General features: G+C 36.2%; 1 protein-coding gene across 1 annotated transcript in view; it reads right to left on the reverse strand.

The window, feature by feature from the left end:
• Positions 1-17,799, reverse strand: part of DZANK1 (double zinc ribbon and ankyrin repeat domains 1) — a 135,391-nt gene that overhangs the window by 25,723 nt on the left and 91,869 nt on the right. The window contains exons 13-16 of the mRNA XM_044659498.1: positions 14,876-14,979; positions 12,233-12,304; positions 4,925-5,021; positions 4,461-4,555 (exon numbers count right to left, since the gene is read on the reverse strand). Of these exons, the coding sequence (XP_044515433.1) occupies positions 4,461-4,555; positions 4,925-5,021; positions 12,233-12,304; positions 14,876-14,979 (368 nt within the window). The remainder of the gene's footprint in view (positions 1-4,460; positions 4,556-4,924; positions 5,022-12,232; positions 12,305-14,875; positions 14,980-17,799) is intronic.

A 17,799-nucleotide genomic window follows, 5' to 3' on the forward strand; every position in this document is an offset into this window, starting at 1 on the left:
TCTAACTGTATTCCATATTTGTCTTGATTTGACACTGGATCAGCATTTCTGTGCATAAAAAATGCCATCTCCTAAGATTCATTGTCTTTGGTCTTAAAAAGAATCCAGCTTTATTTGTGAGACCAGCCCTTCTTTTTGTCTTGGAGACTTTGTTTCTCTTATTTGCTAATAGAATTTCCCCCACATGTTCCTGGGAGTTTTTTGTTTGAGGGTTTCTTTCAGGAGGTGCCTGGTGTATCCTTTTTTCCACTTTGCCTCTGGTTCCAACATTTTTTGAAATAAGATGTCTAGGCTCTTTTTTTCTTTATCTTGGAGTTTAGATAATTCTTTTTTTTTTTAAATCTGTTTTCCAGGTGTTAGGTTTAAAATGAATATCTTCCAATTTATTACTTTCTATAAAGTTTATTAATAATCACTTGAAATAGAAAGGATAGATAAGCATAGATTTAAAGTCTCTTTCTTACTCTTAAGTCTGACCATGTGTATCTCATCCTGCAGGATCCTCTGTCTATCCTCTGCCTACTCCGGGAAGTAGTGAGCGCAAAAATAACCCGGTGGACTCCACTCATACCCCTTTTATCTACATTCATGAATGCAGCGCTGGCATGTAAAAAATGGGATGAACAGGGTCAGCAATCCAGGAGGGGGAAGGGATGAAATTCCCTTTACACACAGGTCAGTTTTTGCTATGAAATACCCTATATGTTTTTGAAATTTTTTTTAGTGTTTTTTTTTTACTTTATTTTTAATAATTCTTATTGCCTTATGGATTCACTGGCTTTTATTTGGTACATTATATTTTTCAGAGAGTTTTTTGTATGGGTAAGGTTTTGTACCTTTTGGGCCAAGCTGTTAATTCCCTTTCTAATTCTGCCTAATATTGCTCTCACTTTTTTCCAATGTTTCTTCAAGTGCTCTTGTTTTGTTTGTAAAAAATTTTAAACTGTTTTTAAAAACTTGCTTCATCTCTTTCAGGAATTCTAGTTGAGTTTGTGCTCAAGCTGTATTTTACTCTGAGCCTTTGCATATATAGATATTTTAGAATCATCCTTGTCAATGTTTGTGTCTTAAGTGTCTCTGCTATCATAATAATCCATTTTGGTGGGATTCTTTTTTTGTTTGCCCATTCTTCCAGAGATTTGATATTAGGACTGGGTTCTGCTACACTAATAGAGTAGACATCTGGGTTGGTCCTATTGTTATTTTGTGGGGTATTTAGTGTTGGGTTATTCTAGGAATTATTTGTTTATACTATAAACCTATAAACTTTATAGGTTGGGAGCCTATAAGCTTTCAGTGCTCCCAAAGTGGACTGAACCAGGGCAAAGTCTGATTTGCTGCCTCTCTAGTTCAAGGACTGCAAATTTTTAACCTGGGTTTGGGCCTGAGCAACAGAGGACTACTGTGCTAGACGCCAACACTATACACCAGCTGCAAAATTCTGTTAGTTTAGAGTAACAAAATTGTAGGCTCTTCTTTGGTCTGGGTATTCTGCCCTGGTTATGCCTCTGCAGGCTGTATTAGATCTTGGAACTGAGACTCTCTTCACATTGCTGTTGTTGGCATCTCTACTTCTTTTCATGGTGCACTGCCCAGGGCCTCTCCCTCTGGGAAAACTACTCACAAATTTAGGTCCCTTCTCAGTCCATCCCGGAACTCTGATCTGGAGTTGCTAATGGACAACAAAGCTTCCAGTTGATGTTTCCCTATGGCAGTACTTCAGTATGAGTCTAGGAGTGCATTTATGGGTCTGAGGTCTTCTTTCTGGTGTACCACTTTTCCCTGGGTAGTAGAATGCTCCTGGTTCAACCCTGACCTCCCAATCTGTAGATCTCTTTATCTCTCTGTGCCAACCTGAGCTAGACACATGATTTCACTATGATTTTTCCCATCAAAATTCAGTCTGTTGCATTTTCTAGGTCCATTTGAAGGAGTTTTGTAGAGGGGAGGTGGCTGTCCTGCTTTCTATTAATCTGCCATCTCATCTCCCTTCTGGTTCTTTTCTCTCAAACCATGTCTACCTTTCTTCTATAAGCAATAGCATTTCTTAAGCCCCAACTATGTGCTAGATGTTGCACTAAGTGCTGAGGATACAGTGAAAGGCAAAAGACAGTCCCTACCCTTGAGGAGCACCCATTGTAATGTGGGAGACAACAAGAAGAAAACATGCAAACAAGCTATATTCAGTGTAAATAGGAAATTCCATAGCAGGATGGCACTAGAATTAAGAAGGATTAAGGAGGACTTCCAGTAGAAGGTGAGATTTTAACTGGGACTTAAAGAAAACCAGGATAGTCCAACAGTAGAGATGAGGAGGGATAATGTTTCAGGTATGGAGGATAGCCAGAGAAAATGCCTATACCTGAGAGATGTAGTATTTTGTTCATGGAACAGCATGGAGGTCAATATCACTAGACTCAGGTGCACCATCTTTTTGCCTTAAGAATCTTCACACAAATAATTTATTTATTATTTGTGGTTTTTTTGTGTTTTGTTTTATTTTAGAACCTTACCTTCCATCTTGGAATCAATACTGTGTATTGGCTCCAAGGCAGAAGAGTGGTAAGGGCTAGGTAATGGGGGTTAAGTGACTTGCCCAGGGTCACAGAGGAAGTGTCTGAGGCTAGATTTGAACCTAGGACCTCCCGTCTCTAGGCCTGGCTCTCAATCCACTGAGCCACCCAGCTGCCCCCTTCACAAATAATTTTTAAAAGCAAATATTTATTTATTATTATTATTACACCCCCAAATTCTCCTGAATTGTCAATGGGGTAGGACCCATAAGAAAAATCATAGGAAGGCACAGAGAATAGAGTCAGATCGATTAGACAGAACTAGATAGAAACAGAACAACATAAACTTTGGCTTTTAAAGCCTTTTACAATCTTTCCAATCTTCTTATACATTGATGCAGCTTTATGGGCATAACCAATGGCTGTCTATTATCTCTAGGATCAATTATAAACTCTAGTGGTATACCACTGAGGCAGTTAGATAGGATAATCAGTGGCTTTCTATTGCCTCCAGGAAAAAAATATAAACTCCATTTCCCTTTCAAAGCACAATAATAAATAATAATTCCACAATAATAAACAATAAATATTTATTGACTCTAATTTTACATCTCCAACCGCATTTTAGACTTCTTGAACTGGATATCCATTAGACATCTTAAACTCAACATGTCCACAACAGAACTCAATACCTTTACCCCTAAACCTTCTTCGCTTCCTCCCTTCCCTATTACTGTGTAAAACAATATCATCCTTCCAGTCCCTCAAGCTTACAACAAAGGTATTGTTCCTGACTCCTCACTGTCTTTCACCCCCATTACCCCATATCCAATCTGTTTCCAAGGCCTATTGATTTCACCTTTGCAATGTTGCTTGAATATGCCCCTTGGATTACTGTAATAGCCTGCTAGTGGGTCTGTCTGCTTCAAAGCTCTCCCTACTCAAATTCATTTTCTAATCAGTGATTACAGAGATTTTCCTAAAGTGCATATCTGATTGTCAGGAGCAAATACAAAATACTCTGAGCCTTTCATAACCTACCCTCCTACCCATCTATTCTTATACATTTTTCCATCTAGCAATACTGGCCTCCTGGCTGTTTTATGAACAGGACACACTCCATCTCTCAATTCTGGGCATTTGGGCTGTTCCCCTTGCCTGGAATGCTCTCCCTCTTTTTCTCTAACTCCTGACCACCCTGGCTTCTAGTCCCAACTAAAATCCCATCTTCTACAGAAGCCTTTCCCAACCATTCTTAATTTTAGCATCTTTCTTTTCCTTTGTTTAAGTATCCCTCATTAGATTGCAAACTTCTTGAAATCCAGGACAATCTTTTACCTCTTTTTTAACTTCTAGGGCTTAACACAGTGCCTGGCACAGAGTAGGCTGTTAATAAATGTTTAATGATTGATACAATCTATCTACCAAATTGCCTTACTATGCACTGAAGCAGTTCTAGGCCAAAATGGAGAGAGGGCCAGCCTCAGACTCAGGAAAACCTCACATCCAATCCTGTCTCAGACACCTCCTGGCTGTGTGACCTTGGACAGTCACTTAAGCTCCCTTGGTATAAGTTTTTCCTCATCTATAAAACAAGGATGATAATAATAGTACCTACCTCACAGGGTTTTTGTGGGGATTAAAGGAGATAATATATACCCACTGCAAACCTAAAAGTGCTATATGAAAACCAGCTATTGCATTATTATTATAATCATTATTCTAACTACATTACTTCCTTTTTATACTCTAAAGTCCAGGCAAACTGGTCTTCTTACTGTTCCTTACACTTGGCATCCTCCATTCCTCTGCATTGCTGTCCCTCTAGACACAGGCTAAATGGAGCACATCCTTACCTCTGCTTCTCAGAATTCTTATTTCCTTCAAAATTCAGTGTTGAGCTCTATACTAGAGAAGACACTTACAAAGAACAAGGGTTATACATACTGAAAGCCGGTCTTCCTTTCCTGAAAAAGGTCTTATCTTCCTTTTATTTTTTATGTCCTTTGTAGAGTCTGAGGTCCTTTGGTTGTTTTCACTGACTAAAAAAGAGCACAAAAGAGTTAAGATTCAGAGGCATGCTTTCTTCTCCCTGTAGTACACTGACAGATTAGGCAATATGTCTGAAGGCAGGGAATAAAAAAATAAAAAAAAATTAGATGGCAGAATTTGTATTCGAAATAAGAAGAATCCCTACAATTTCCTCATGAAGTTCTATCTTTATCAAGCCCCAAAGCCTCATCATTCTGTTTCTGGGACATATCAGCTAGTATATCGTTAATTCCAAGGAAATGTCAAATAAGCAGGAGTATTAATTTTGGAGTTATTTAATGAGTGGTCAAGGTGGTACATTATTTTTAGGTTCTTGGTTGACATTATCAAGTTGTTGAAAACATTAAGAGAAAACTCACCTGCATAGACTGGGCTACTGTATTGTCCATTTAGAATTTCTGTTCCTGTGCTGTGAAAAGGACTGTCATGACTTACTGGCTTGTTGCTGGAAATATTCTGGCAAATGATATAAATAATGCATTTTAAAAGGTAATATAAAATGTGTTTTTTTTTCTTAATGAGTACACTGTAATTCTTCCTAGCTAATTCAACTTTTATTTTAAACCCTTACATTCCATCTTTGTTTCAATACTGTGTATTGGTTCCAAGGCAGAAGAGTGGTAAGGGCTAGGCAATAGGGGTCAAGTGACTTGCCCAGGGTCACACACCTGGGAAGTGTCTGAGGTCATATTTGAACTAGGACCTCTCATTTCTAGGCCTGGCTCTTAATCCACTGAACTTCTAGCTGCTTCTGCAATTCAACTTTTTTAAAAAGGCAATGTCTAAAACAAAAAGAAACCACAAATATAAAACAAGTTAATTTTTAAAATGAGCTTTTATATAAACACATGGAGTATGCATTGAGATTCTACAACTATTAAGCTAATTCATAATAATTCAGCAAAAATTAAGAACTATTATAACACCACAGGGAAAAAGAAAGTCTAGAGGATCTAAAGCAGATACTCACGATAATAGAAACTTCCAAACTTACTGAAGGGTATCAAATTTTTAAAAGATAATGTATACTAATCTGGACAAGATAACAATAACGACTGTAAGAAAGTATCAAGTTACATTATTGACAGAGTTAAAGCATATAGTAGATGGAATATATTTTAAAATAAATGAAGAATATTTCCAGATATAAAGGATCTGACACAATCTGCCAACAAATCTCCACAGCTATAAACACTATTACCAATATCATTGGAAATAACAGAAAAAAAGATTTTAAAGAATTAGGTGGTTTAGAATGTTAAGAAAGGTGAAGGTACATGGTATAAAGTCACTGAGTAAATTAGATTTTATATAGTGAGAACTATACAATATAAAAATGTGGCTGGAGACAATGTTGTAGGGGAAAGGAGAACTAATCTTCCACAACTAGATTGTATTATCACCTCTGGAAGAGAATTTAAGGATTATTATCTTAATGACAAAAACAAATGGGAAGTAATTCAAATAACTATGTTAAAATGTTATATATATTGATGTTTAAAATACTTTAAAAAACTAAGGTGGGGCCAGCTAGATGGTTAAATAGATTAAGAGATTGGCCTAGAGATGGGAAATCTTGGATTTAAATCTGGCTTCAGACACTTCCTGGCTGAGTAACCCTGGGTAAATCACTTAACCCCCATTGCCTAGCCCTTACCTTCTGCCTTGGAACTGATTCACAGTATTGATTCTAAGATAGAAGGGAAGAGTTTAAAAACCAAAATAATCTTCTGATTCAACTTAAAAGAAAACAAAATATTTAAAGTCCAACATAGAAATTAGGGAGATGAGATGATAAACCAAAGAATAACAAATCAAAATTCATAAGATGATAGAAGACTTCAAATGTATATATTTTGACATTAGATATGCATGGACTGAACTTACCTATGAAAAGTAAGATAGATGATCATTAAAATAAGAAGAATGGGGGGCAGCTGGGTAGCTCAGTAGATTGAGAGTCAGGCCTAGAGACAGGAGGTCCTAGGTTCAAATCTGGCCTCAGACACTTCCCAGCTATGTGACCCTGGGCAAGTCACTTGACCCCCATTGCCCACCCTTACCACTCTTCCACCTATAAGCCAATACATAGAAGTTAAGGGTTTAAAAAAAAAAAGAAGAATGATAGCTAAATACCTACTCCGTGCCAGATATTACACTAAGTATTTTACAGATATTGTCCCATTTCATCCTTACAGAAAACATCTGAGATAAGTGCTGTTATGATTGTCATTTTATAGTTGATAAAACTGAAGAAGAGGTTAAGTGACTTGGCCAAGGGCATAGTATGTTGTCTATAGTTGTATTTGAAGTCAGGTCTTTCTGACTCCAGGCCTAGTACTCTACTCATAGTGGCACTTAGTTACCTTAAAAAAATAAATTTATCTATCTTTTCTTATAATATAACAACAACAAAAAGTAAGCATGGGGAGGAGGGACAGGAATAATCCAAAGCCTTTGATGATTTTGAGAATACAAGAAAAATAAGTAAAATGGTTATAAAATCAGATAGATAACAAAAACTCTAAAATATAGCTTCTAATAATCAAAGGCATGTTAAATAATGAAAACTGAACAATATTGAGTTCATATGTCCCAAATGACACAATACAATATATTAAGGAAGAACTACATGTGGTTCAATGGGGATATGATTGGGGTTTTTATGTTAAAATATTACTCTATTGCAAATATGAATAACATGCAAATAGGTTTTGAACATGTATAACCCAGAGGAATTGCTTGTCAGTTCCAAGAGGAGGGGAGGGGAGAAGGGTGGGAAAAATCATGAATCATGTAACCATGGAAAAATATTCTAAATAAATATAAAAAAACCAGAAGAAATGCAAAAAAAGGCAGGAATAGGATCATTAAAGACCTCAAATCAATATTCTACTACCAGACTATGACAGATCCAGTACATACAGGCTTTAAAAAGGCATTCTATAGAACTGAAACATAAAATAAGGTAGAATTGCCATGTAGTAATAAGAATTTGCCACTTGTCTCATTAAAGACTCTATTTTCTTTTCAAATACGTATAGCTTATTCCCAAAAATTAGTCTTATTTTGATGAATAGACAACAAATATAAAAGGGCAAGTATATTCTATGTTCTCTCTTTCTAAATACATATTTAAATATTTTTAAGAATAGGTAGGCTAGAGTGTTAAAAATGAGTAAGATGAATGATATAAAGTAAAATCAAAGGGCAAGTTAGATTATATGTAGTGAAAATTCTACATTATAAATATGTCTTCATAAAGAGTTTCTAGCAAAAAAATGTAGGTGGGGAGTTAAGGAAAGAGAGAGTGATTTAACCTCTAAAACTAGATGACACATCATTTTTAGAAGTGAATTCAAGGTTTACTAAACTGCAAAATACAACAGAATAGAAATATAAATAAATAACATAATCAAGAAGCTTTAGTGCAGGGGTCGGCAACGTATGGCTCTTTCTGCAGGAGCCATAAACTCAATTTTTTTTCAGGCACTGTTACAGGAGTGCACACTGTGAGCACTGTACGGCTCTCACAAAATTACATTTTAAAAAATGTGGTGTTTATGACTCTCACGGCCAAAAAGGTTGCTGACCCTTGCTTTAGTGACTAGAGAACTGGACTGAGTAGTATGTACTATCTGTGATCCTAAGCAATTCATATAACTGTTTAGTACTCCTAGGAAACTTTTAACACAACCAGGTAGAAGGATCTAAATTGCAGAACAGTCATTTATCCGTATTGATTAAATGTTTCCTAATTGAGTATTCCCTTCCCTAATGAAATGATAGGTCCAAAACCCAAAACCAGAACTAAAAGGTACCTAAACACATGAACACAAGACAAGATTATTGATTTAGAGCTGTAAGGATTTCTGGGGCTATCTAGTCTAATACCCTCATTTTATAGAGGAAAAAACTTCATCTTGGTGGTTAAGGATCATATAAGCAGTGAGTAGTGGAGCCAGGGAAAGCAATCAGAAGGTATGACTCCACAGGTACAACATTCTTTGCACTACACCAAGAATCACCCCCCACAAGTGAGCCACTGTGGTGGTGAAGTTAGACAAGCACAAGAGGCTTCACAGGGTGTTGCTGGTGTGGTCATGTTTATTAAAATAAGATATTCAAATAATATTCTTCACAATATATTGCAATGGCAAGGGACCATGAATATATTTTGTGCCACATGGACCACACTGTGCCAAATGTCCTTTTTTAGTGATTATACTAGGCTGTCAATGGTGTGCTGTCTAGTAGATATTTTTGAAACATAAATTTATTTTGACCCTTAAGGGATAAAATATTGATGTTTTAATTGTGATTAAGAAAGTAACTGATTTTCAAATTGCTTTTTAACAATAAGTGCAAGAGTAACTTCTTTAAAAGAAATCTGAACAATGGGGAGAAAAATTTGGAAATAGATATTTAGGAATATTTCTATTGTTGTATGACTATTGCCAAACATTATATGACTGCTACCTACAAAAACTCTTATGATTAAAAACCTTGGAAATGGAAATTTCTAATTAGTTTTTAAATCTTGCAGATAAAGTTTCATTGGGTTTTAAATCTATTTGTTAAATATATAAAAATGCAGCAACTTGTGATTATTTTTTAAGAACTAGCTGACATCACAGGAAATGGAAATCTACTAGCTACATTTCATAAAAAGCCTTTGCATAATTGTTGACTAGAACTGAAACATGAATACCATGATTTAACTAGCTCAGAAAATGGTGTACCTATTCCATGTCTCTGGGAGATGGTAGCTTTTTTGGCTATGAAAAGTCATTACTGAAATAATTTTCACTTAGAACAAAATATTTAAATCACTGTATCACAAGGTGTTAAAACAAAGTTTTAAAAAATAATGAAGCATATCCAATCTCACTAAATTAATATTCTCACTAAAATATTTTTAAATATTTCAATTAAATATTATTTCATATAGTTTATTTCAACTTTCTGTCACTTTTAAATATTTATTTTATATACATTTTGTAATAAATGAGTATAATAGTATATGTATATAATTCATAAGTGAATATGCATTTACTGGAGGTGTATGTCCTCCAATTTTTTATTACTGGGGTGTGCAAACAAAAAAATTTGGAGACCAATGACATCAGCAAAAGATGTTTTCCATCTGGGATTTTCCTGTGTAAACTGGTAGGCCAAGCTCTTTTGAATAGCCCTGAATTTCATTGAAGAAGATTTGAAGTGTTCTGGCATTTGTTGCAATCAGCACAAGATCATGCACTGATTGATGGGAGTAAATTAAAAACATCATCTAGAGCAGGGATTCCCAAAGTGGGTGCCACCACCCCCTGGTGGGTGCTGCAGCGATCCAGGTGGGCAGTGATGGCCACAGGTGCATTTGGGGGCGGTGAATAACTGTAAGGGCATGGGGATAGTATGTGACAGGGGGTGCTAAGTAATAATTTTTCTGGAAAGGGGGCGGTAGGTCAAAAAAGTTTGGGAACTACTGATCTAGAGGGAATCCCTCTTCTATTTGGACTCTACTCAAGACATACCAGAATGATATATGGAATCAGATTTATAGTTAGAAGAGACTTTAGCAGTCAAATATAAACTCCACATTTTACAGACAAGGAAGTTGAGTCAAGGTCCCCTGACATAATGACTTTTGTTTTAGACAGAAAGCCTACAGAAAAAGTTGTCTTAACAGTTTATAGGTTGGGCATAAGTCTTTTCCATTTTGTTTCCTGGTTAAATAAAACATGCCTTTCAATTCGATTTTTTTTATTGTTGTTGTAACCTGATTGCTTGTATAGGAGCTAAGGGTCTTTCTTTTTCATTGTGGAGATCTAAATATGGGCCAAATTCTGATGTTCCCTGGTGACATAAGTCAAAGAACATGAGAGGTCAACAAGGAAGAGATATAGTAATGGGCCACGAGTTACCATATTTTTTACTTATCACAACTTGGTTCTTTTTAGCTTTAACAGACACATTTTTATAACCTAGGCAAAGTCAGAAAATCATATCCTCTGAACTTAACTTATCATGTTAAAAATATCCCATATATTGTGAAGTATAGAATTTTTAGCATTAAAAATATAATGAAATTATATTTATATAAAAAGGATTTAAAAGGATTCTAGGTTGTTTCCCCTTAAGTGTTATACTGGTCAGATGCTTTTACCTCAGACTCAGTTCTTAGGTTTAGTCTGTTTTCCAATTCTCTACTATTAAGTAGCTTGCCTATTGTGAATCTTAAAAATGTATTAAGGGCCTAATGGAAGTATTTTTCTATATTATTAACTCAAAAATAATGAACTGAATAGATCCCTTGGGCATCAATTGAGGAATGCCTGAACAAGTTGCAGTAAATGATTGTAATGAAATATTACTGTGTTATAAGAAATGATGAGAAGTGTAAGGATGGGATTTGTGCAAGGGGGATGGGACAAAAGGACTGAGAATCGAGACAGTTGCTGACAGCTGAGACCAGAAGGGGATTCTGGGAGATTGTCTTGGTGGAGGAAGGAGAAGAGAGGTATTTGGGCGGAGGACTGTGAGGAGAGAGGAGAAAGACATTCCAGCTCAGATCCAGTCCTGAGGGCTTCCTGAGGATCTTCTTTTGGAAATTGAAACCCTGATTCTCTGATCAAAGCCATTCCATCACATCTCACCCATCAAGACTTCAACCATTGAGTTAGCTAAGTTTTTGGACTCCATTTTGGGAGCAATCTCTTAGTCTCCTCCCATTTCCCAACCTTGCTGAGAGACCCCCTTTCAGTCAAAACTTACAATTATAGAAAAGGATAGAAACAGAAAACTAGAAATAGAAACAGAAGGGGAAGGAGCAGGGGAAGAAGCTTAGGAGTGGGAACTCCAAAGGTTCCCTCCTAAGTGACAAACCCCATAGAAATAGAGAAGAGGGCACCCCAAAATCCCTCTGCCCTGCACCCCATTTCCCAATCCCTGTATTGCAAATAATAAAAGCCATTCAACGGCCAGATAGTGTTCCAGAGTGTCTGAGAAACAACAAGGGAGAAGGGAACCACAGCTTTGTCTGGCTGCCTCCATCTTGAAGCCAGACTACCTGCTGTAGAATTAGCTGATAGGAGGAGGTTTGTGTGAACCCCATCCTTATTCAGAATCAGATTGGGGTACCACATACCTCGTCTTATAGGGAAGTCTCGCCCCCAACTCCTGTGGAATGGTTGGATGGTTTAAGAAAAACCCGGAAAGATCTATATGAATTGATTCAACATGAGCAGAACCAGGAGAACATCGTACACAGTAATAGTGAATGATGAACATTTATGAATGACTTAGATATTCCTAGCAATATAATGACATAAGAAAATTTTCAAGGACTTATGAAGAAAAATGCCATCTACCTCCAGAGAAAGAACTGATGGAATCTGATTGTAGACCAAGACATACCACATATACTTTTATTTCTTCACTTTTCTTTTGTTTGTTTGAGTTCTCTTTCACAAAGTGACTAATATGGAAAGATGTTTTACACCATTACACATGTAAAATCTATATCAGATTGCTTATTATCTCAGAGAGGGGAAAGGAGAAACAGGAAGGGAGGGTGAGAATTTTGCTCAAATTTTTTTAAAAAGGTTAAAAATAGTTTTTTATTAATTGAGAAAAAATATTTATAATCTGATTTTTTTCCTACTCACCTTTGTGATTTGCATGAAATTCAGACTGATACTGACTGCATAACCATCTTCATGGACTGTAGCTGAGAGAAGCTATTAAAAGCACACACATAAAGGAAATGATCACAACTGTTTGAGTCTCATTGGTCTGAAAAACAAACTAGAAAATCAGGGACTTTGAGCTATATATTTGATCTGCCTGTGGATCCCCTAAAAACTTTAGAATACTTAATGGGAAACTGAGGGTTTTCTCTTAACCAAATTGAAACACTATAGAAATCGGGTTTTGCTGATGATATATATGTATAATAAAGGTGAATAGAGAACAATGCTTTTGCTTTTTAGTCTTTTGCTTGGTTCAGAGTTCTTTTTGTGGTAAGACAGAGAGGATTTGGGGAATATCAAAGAGTTACCAACCTAAACTAGATAGATACAGATAACTAGATAGATACATATAACAGATAGTTATCTCTAACAGAGAGCTTTGATATCTCAGACATAGGGTTGAAAAGGGAAGACCTAATGTTATTTTGGGAGCACCCAGTTTATTTTTTCTTACTTGAGTGTGATGTTTACAACTAAAGAACTACAAGATTCTTGACACTATACTTTAATAGTATACTCTAGCTGAAATGGCTTGAGTGACCTGAAAGTTGAGCCTAGAAGAGAGCAGCAGTAAGCAGCTCAATAGTGGCACCCTGGGACCATGAGATGAAAAGATTCCATACATTGTAGTCACCACTAGGCTAGCAAGGTCTGGTGGAGACACACACCAGCAGAGATGACACACTCAGAAGGTCCAATGACAGCAGCTTGATAAACAAAAGATATCAGTGACCTTGAACAAGTCACTTCACCCTGTTTGGCTCATTTCTTCATCTGTAAAATGAGCTGGAAAAAGATATAGCAAAACACTTCAGTATTTTTACCAGTCAAATATGACTGAAAAATGACTGAACAAAACAGTATATAAAATAGTTGTGATATCCTCCTATTCTGTCATAGAAGTGAACTAAATATAGATCTTCACTTAGAACTTAGACTTAGAACTCACATAGCAGCTTTTGAAAAGGTGCTCAGAAACTCACCAGCCCTTATCTAAAGTTAACCAGTTAGAGGGGACAGCTGGGTAGCTCAGTGGATTGAGAACTAGGCCTAGAGTCAGGAGGTCCTAGGTTCAAATCTGGCCTCAGACACTTCCCAGCTGTGTGACCCTGGGCAAGATTGAGGGACTTATGAGAAAGAAAACTAGCCACATTCAGAGGAAGAACTGTGAGAGGAGAAACACAGAAGAAAAAACAACTGCTTGAACACATGGGCTGATGGGGATATTATTGGGGATGCAGACACTAAAAGATAACTCTATTCCAACTATCAATAATATGGAATTAGGTCTTAATCAATGATACATGTAAAACCCAGTGGAAATGTATGTTGGATAAGGTGGGGTTAGGGGAGTTTGGGGAGAGGGAAAGAACATGAAACATGTAACTATGGGAAAATATTCAAAATAAAAGTAAAAATATAAAAAAAAAAAGATACATTCTAGAAGCAGTGTGGTGACTCAGTGGATGGAGAACCAGGCCTAGAAATAGGAGATCTTTGGTTCAAATCTAGTCTTAGATATTTTCTAGCTGTGTAATCCTAGGCAAATTGCTTAATCTCAATTGCCTAGCCCTTACTGCTTGTCTGCCTTATGACCAATACTTAGTATTAATTCTAAGACAGAAAGTAAGGGTTTAGAAAAAAAAAAAAAGAAAACATATTCTAGTAATACAACTTTTTTTGAGGTAGGGTCCGGAGAAGTATACACCTATAATTTCACAGGTTTAGAGAACTATGTGAGGAAGCTCATCTATGAGTGTAAAATAGCAATTGTTATCATTTTAGAACTTTGTCTTGAGCACTGAATTTCGAGGGTCAGACAACAGATACACAAGGAGACAAGACTTATACTGAGGTATAAAATGCCTCAAAGCTTTAGCTCCACCTACGGTAATGCATATGCTTGCTATTAAATAATTCACTGACTGTTAGGGCAACAAGGCTAGACAAATAAGTATCAGGACTTGAAGTTATTGGTCTTGTCCATATATTGAGTGCTATACTGACTCACAGGGAAGGGCTCTCTTTTTTGAGTCATCATGATCATTTTCAGCAACACTTGATTTTTTTTTTTGTTTTTGTTTTGGGGTTTTTTTTGGCCAGGTCTCAGCCTAACCTCGCACTGTTGAAATGTTCTGATGTGATTATAGCATGAAGCACTACAGCTGAAGTTTGACTTCTCTAAGGACTCAGATTAAATGAACTGCTAACATCTTCATCCTACCTGGAAAAAATAAAAGCAAAAAAATCTTCAGCCAAATTGGAGTAGATTTTAGCAGAGTTGGATATTTTATAATTCATGGATTGTTTATGCTTTTCTTGGATAGGTTTATAGGGTATAAAAATGCTGAGAGCTAAAACATTGTAGGAAAAATTCTTCCCTTTAATTCATTCTTTCCAAGATAACCAACTATGATATTTACTCACGTATAATGCTTCTAGGAAAACTATGAAAAAATTAACCTAGAAATAACCATTATTTAGGCCAAAAGGACCTGGAAGCATTGAAGAATGTTATCTAGCCCTTTTTAGCTATGTATTTATACTTTGTTTTCTTACCTTTCCCATCCTTGGTTCTCCAATTAACGTCCTGAAGTTAGGGTTGTTCTGAGCATAACTTCTGAGATGAGCAAAAATGTGATCCAGCTGTTTCCTCCAATATCCTGAAAGAAAAAGGAAAAATAAAAGTAGTCAGTCACTTTGATAATTCTTCTGTTGCTATGTAGGACCAATGAGAGAAAAGAACTAGTTTTAATGTAAATTTTCTTATTCAAGATTTATGCTTTGTTTTTAAAGATTTGAACACTTTTTTTGTGGTTAGTCCTTTGAAATAAATGTTACAGTGTCATAGAATCACAATCACAGACTCTTAAGACTTAAAGATCAGCTATTCCAATCCTCTCATTTTATAGATAAGAAAACTAATGTGTCCAGGGAGTTAAATGATTTGCTTGTTGCCATATAGCTAATTAGTAGTGAAATTAAAATTAAAACCTAGGTTTTAAAAAGTTCCCAATCTAATTCTTTCCCCAAGACCTGAAGCTACCTTTCTGGTAGCAGTCCAAAATGTCTCAAAATGACTTCCAGATCTTGGGGGGTGGGGGGACAGGGAATCCAGACTTCCTTGGTAGTTGGAGTTGGCAAATAGCTTTAGATTTCATGCTTAGCAACAGCATTGCTGGGATAATATAATTATAAATTCCCTAGAAAGCCATTAACTTTTTATAGTTAAAGTCATAACAGCAATAATAATGATACTGATGATTATCTTAATGTAAATTCCATATCCAGGTACATAGTGTCAGTCAGAGCAAATACTCTAGAAAGTCACAGAATTATTAATTTCAGGTAGATAGACATAGGGATAGCATTGGAAGCTTTCTTCAATAAACATTTTGTATATATTTTTACCATCAAGGTCATTCCTCAAAATAACTCCTTTCAACTTTTTCCTCTAACAAAAGAGTACAACAAATAAGGCAAACAGACATACTGACCCTGGCTTCACAGGGTCTGCCTTATTGAGCAGTGCCTGGAGTCTATTACCTTTCTCTCATGAGAAGAGAGGTGCATAGGCTTCACCATCGGCTCCCTGGAATCAAGGCTGGTCATTGGGTAATTCTGTACTCTAAGTGCTCTTTGCCTTTCCATTGCTGTGTATATGGTTCTCTAGGCTTTGCTTGCATTGATCATTCTGCATCAATGTCTCTGCACTCTTCATATCTGTTCTTTTTATCTAGATCCACACTTGTGATTTCATTGGCAAAAGGAGCTCCAGAGAGACTACAGATCTGCATCTGACCCTGCATGGAGCACAGAGAAGCTGCACATCATCATGTATCAGAGGCAGGACTTGATCAGAGGCCAGCAAGCTGTCCCAGACATCTCAGTGAAGTACAATGATAGATCTGGAATCCCAAATACCTGAGTTCAGATCCTGCCTCAGATACTAGCTTTGTGACTTTGGACAAATCACTTAACCATTGTTTGCCTCACCTTTCTTCATTGGTAAAATGGAGATAACAATAGCACCTGTCTCCCAGGGTTGTTATAAGGATCAAATGAGATAATCATTGTAAAGTGCTCTGTAAATCTTAAAGTTGTATATAAAAGCTATTATTATTATCCACTACGCTATGTTGTCTTTCCCTGTTGTTTCTTATGACACAATAATACTCTATTCAACATTACATTCAAATAACACAATTATTTTCAGCCATTTGGCTCCCACTTTGTTCCCAGTTTTTGCTTATCTCAATGACTTCTTCACCCTAATTTTTCGTTTAATGAATTTAATTCTATATATCACCAAATGGCAAGTGATAAAGAGAGAATAAAGAATTTGGGCCTCTGTCTTATCTTTTTTCTTAAGGAAAAATAAATCTACCAGCAATTCAGGACTAAAAACATTCCCCCAAACTTTTTAAAAAACCATCCCCCCAGAGGCAGCTGGGGCTCAGTGGATTGAGAGCCAGGCCTAGAGATGGGAGGCACTAGGTTCAAATCTGACCTCAGACACTTCCCAGCTGGGTGACCCTGGGCAAGTCACTTAATCCCCATTGCCTAGCCTTTACCACTCTTCTGCCTCAGAACCAATACCTGGTATTGATTCTAATATAGAAAATAAGGGTTTAAATACCAGGTATTGATTCTAAGACAGAAGGTAAGGGTCTAGGTCCTTTTTTAGGCCAGGCTCTCAATCTACTTAGCCATCTAGCTGCCCTCAGGTATCATCAGTTTTTGAGGAAGAGGTACTTAAAAATTTTTTTTTCATTTACATTAGCATATGAAATAAATTCTCTCTTAAAAGTTTTGCCTTCTGGGGCTGGAGTATATTTTACTTGATAAAGCTATTTTAATGACCCAGAAATTAAAACTTTTTCTTTAGCAAGTTAAAGGTTTATGTAATGAGGATAGGCTAAAATCCAAGAAAAATTTACTATTTTTTAAAAATGGAATATAATTCTACAGGGGAAAAAATGGATTTTTAATGGAATAGAGCACTTCCAAGCATTTCTGATGTAAAGACCAGAGCTACAAAGTAATTTTGAAGTACAACATAAAAGTCAAGAAACATAAGGTATATCTGAATGAGCAATCATAAGAGATTCAACAAGAATAAAGTATTTTCATTCTAATATGGGAAGTTGATAAATGTGTCTCCTTTGGAAACCTATCATCTGGAGTTGTAGTGGGAAACTAATTAAACCGAAAACTAGGAATCAATCAGATATATTTTGGTTTTCTTAAAAAAGATGAAAAGAGAGAGGAACAAGAACACATGAGGGGAGGAAAAAAGAGGAAAAAGATGAAGATTATCTCATTTAATTGGGGCACACAAGTAGAAGTCTATACAAAAAAGGAGAAAAGGGTGAAGGAAGCAGCTTATACTTGAATTTCATTCTCATCTGAACTGATCAAAGGAGAGGAAAAAATATACATTTGGGTCCAAAAATACATTCCACTTAACAGGGAAATAATGG

Source organism: Gracilinanus agilis, chromosome 2 (assembly GCF_016433145.1).
Source record: "Gracilinanus agilis isolate LMUSP501 chromosome 2, AgileGrace, whole genome shotgun sequence".
NCBI lineage: Eukaryota > Metazoa > Chordata > Mammalia > Didelphimorphia > Didelphidae > Gracilinanus > Gracilinanus agilis.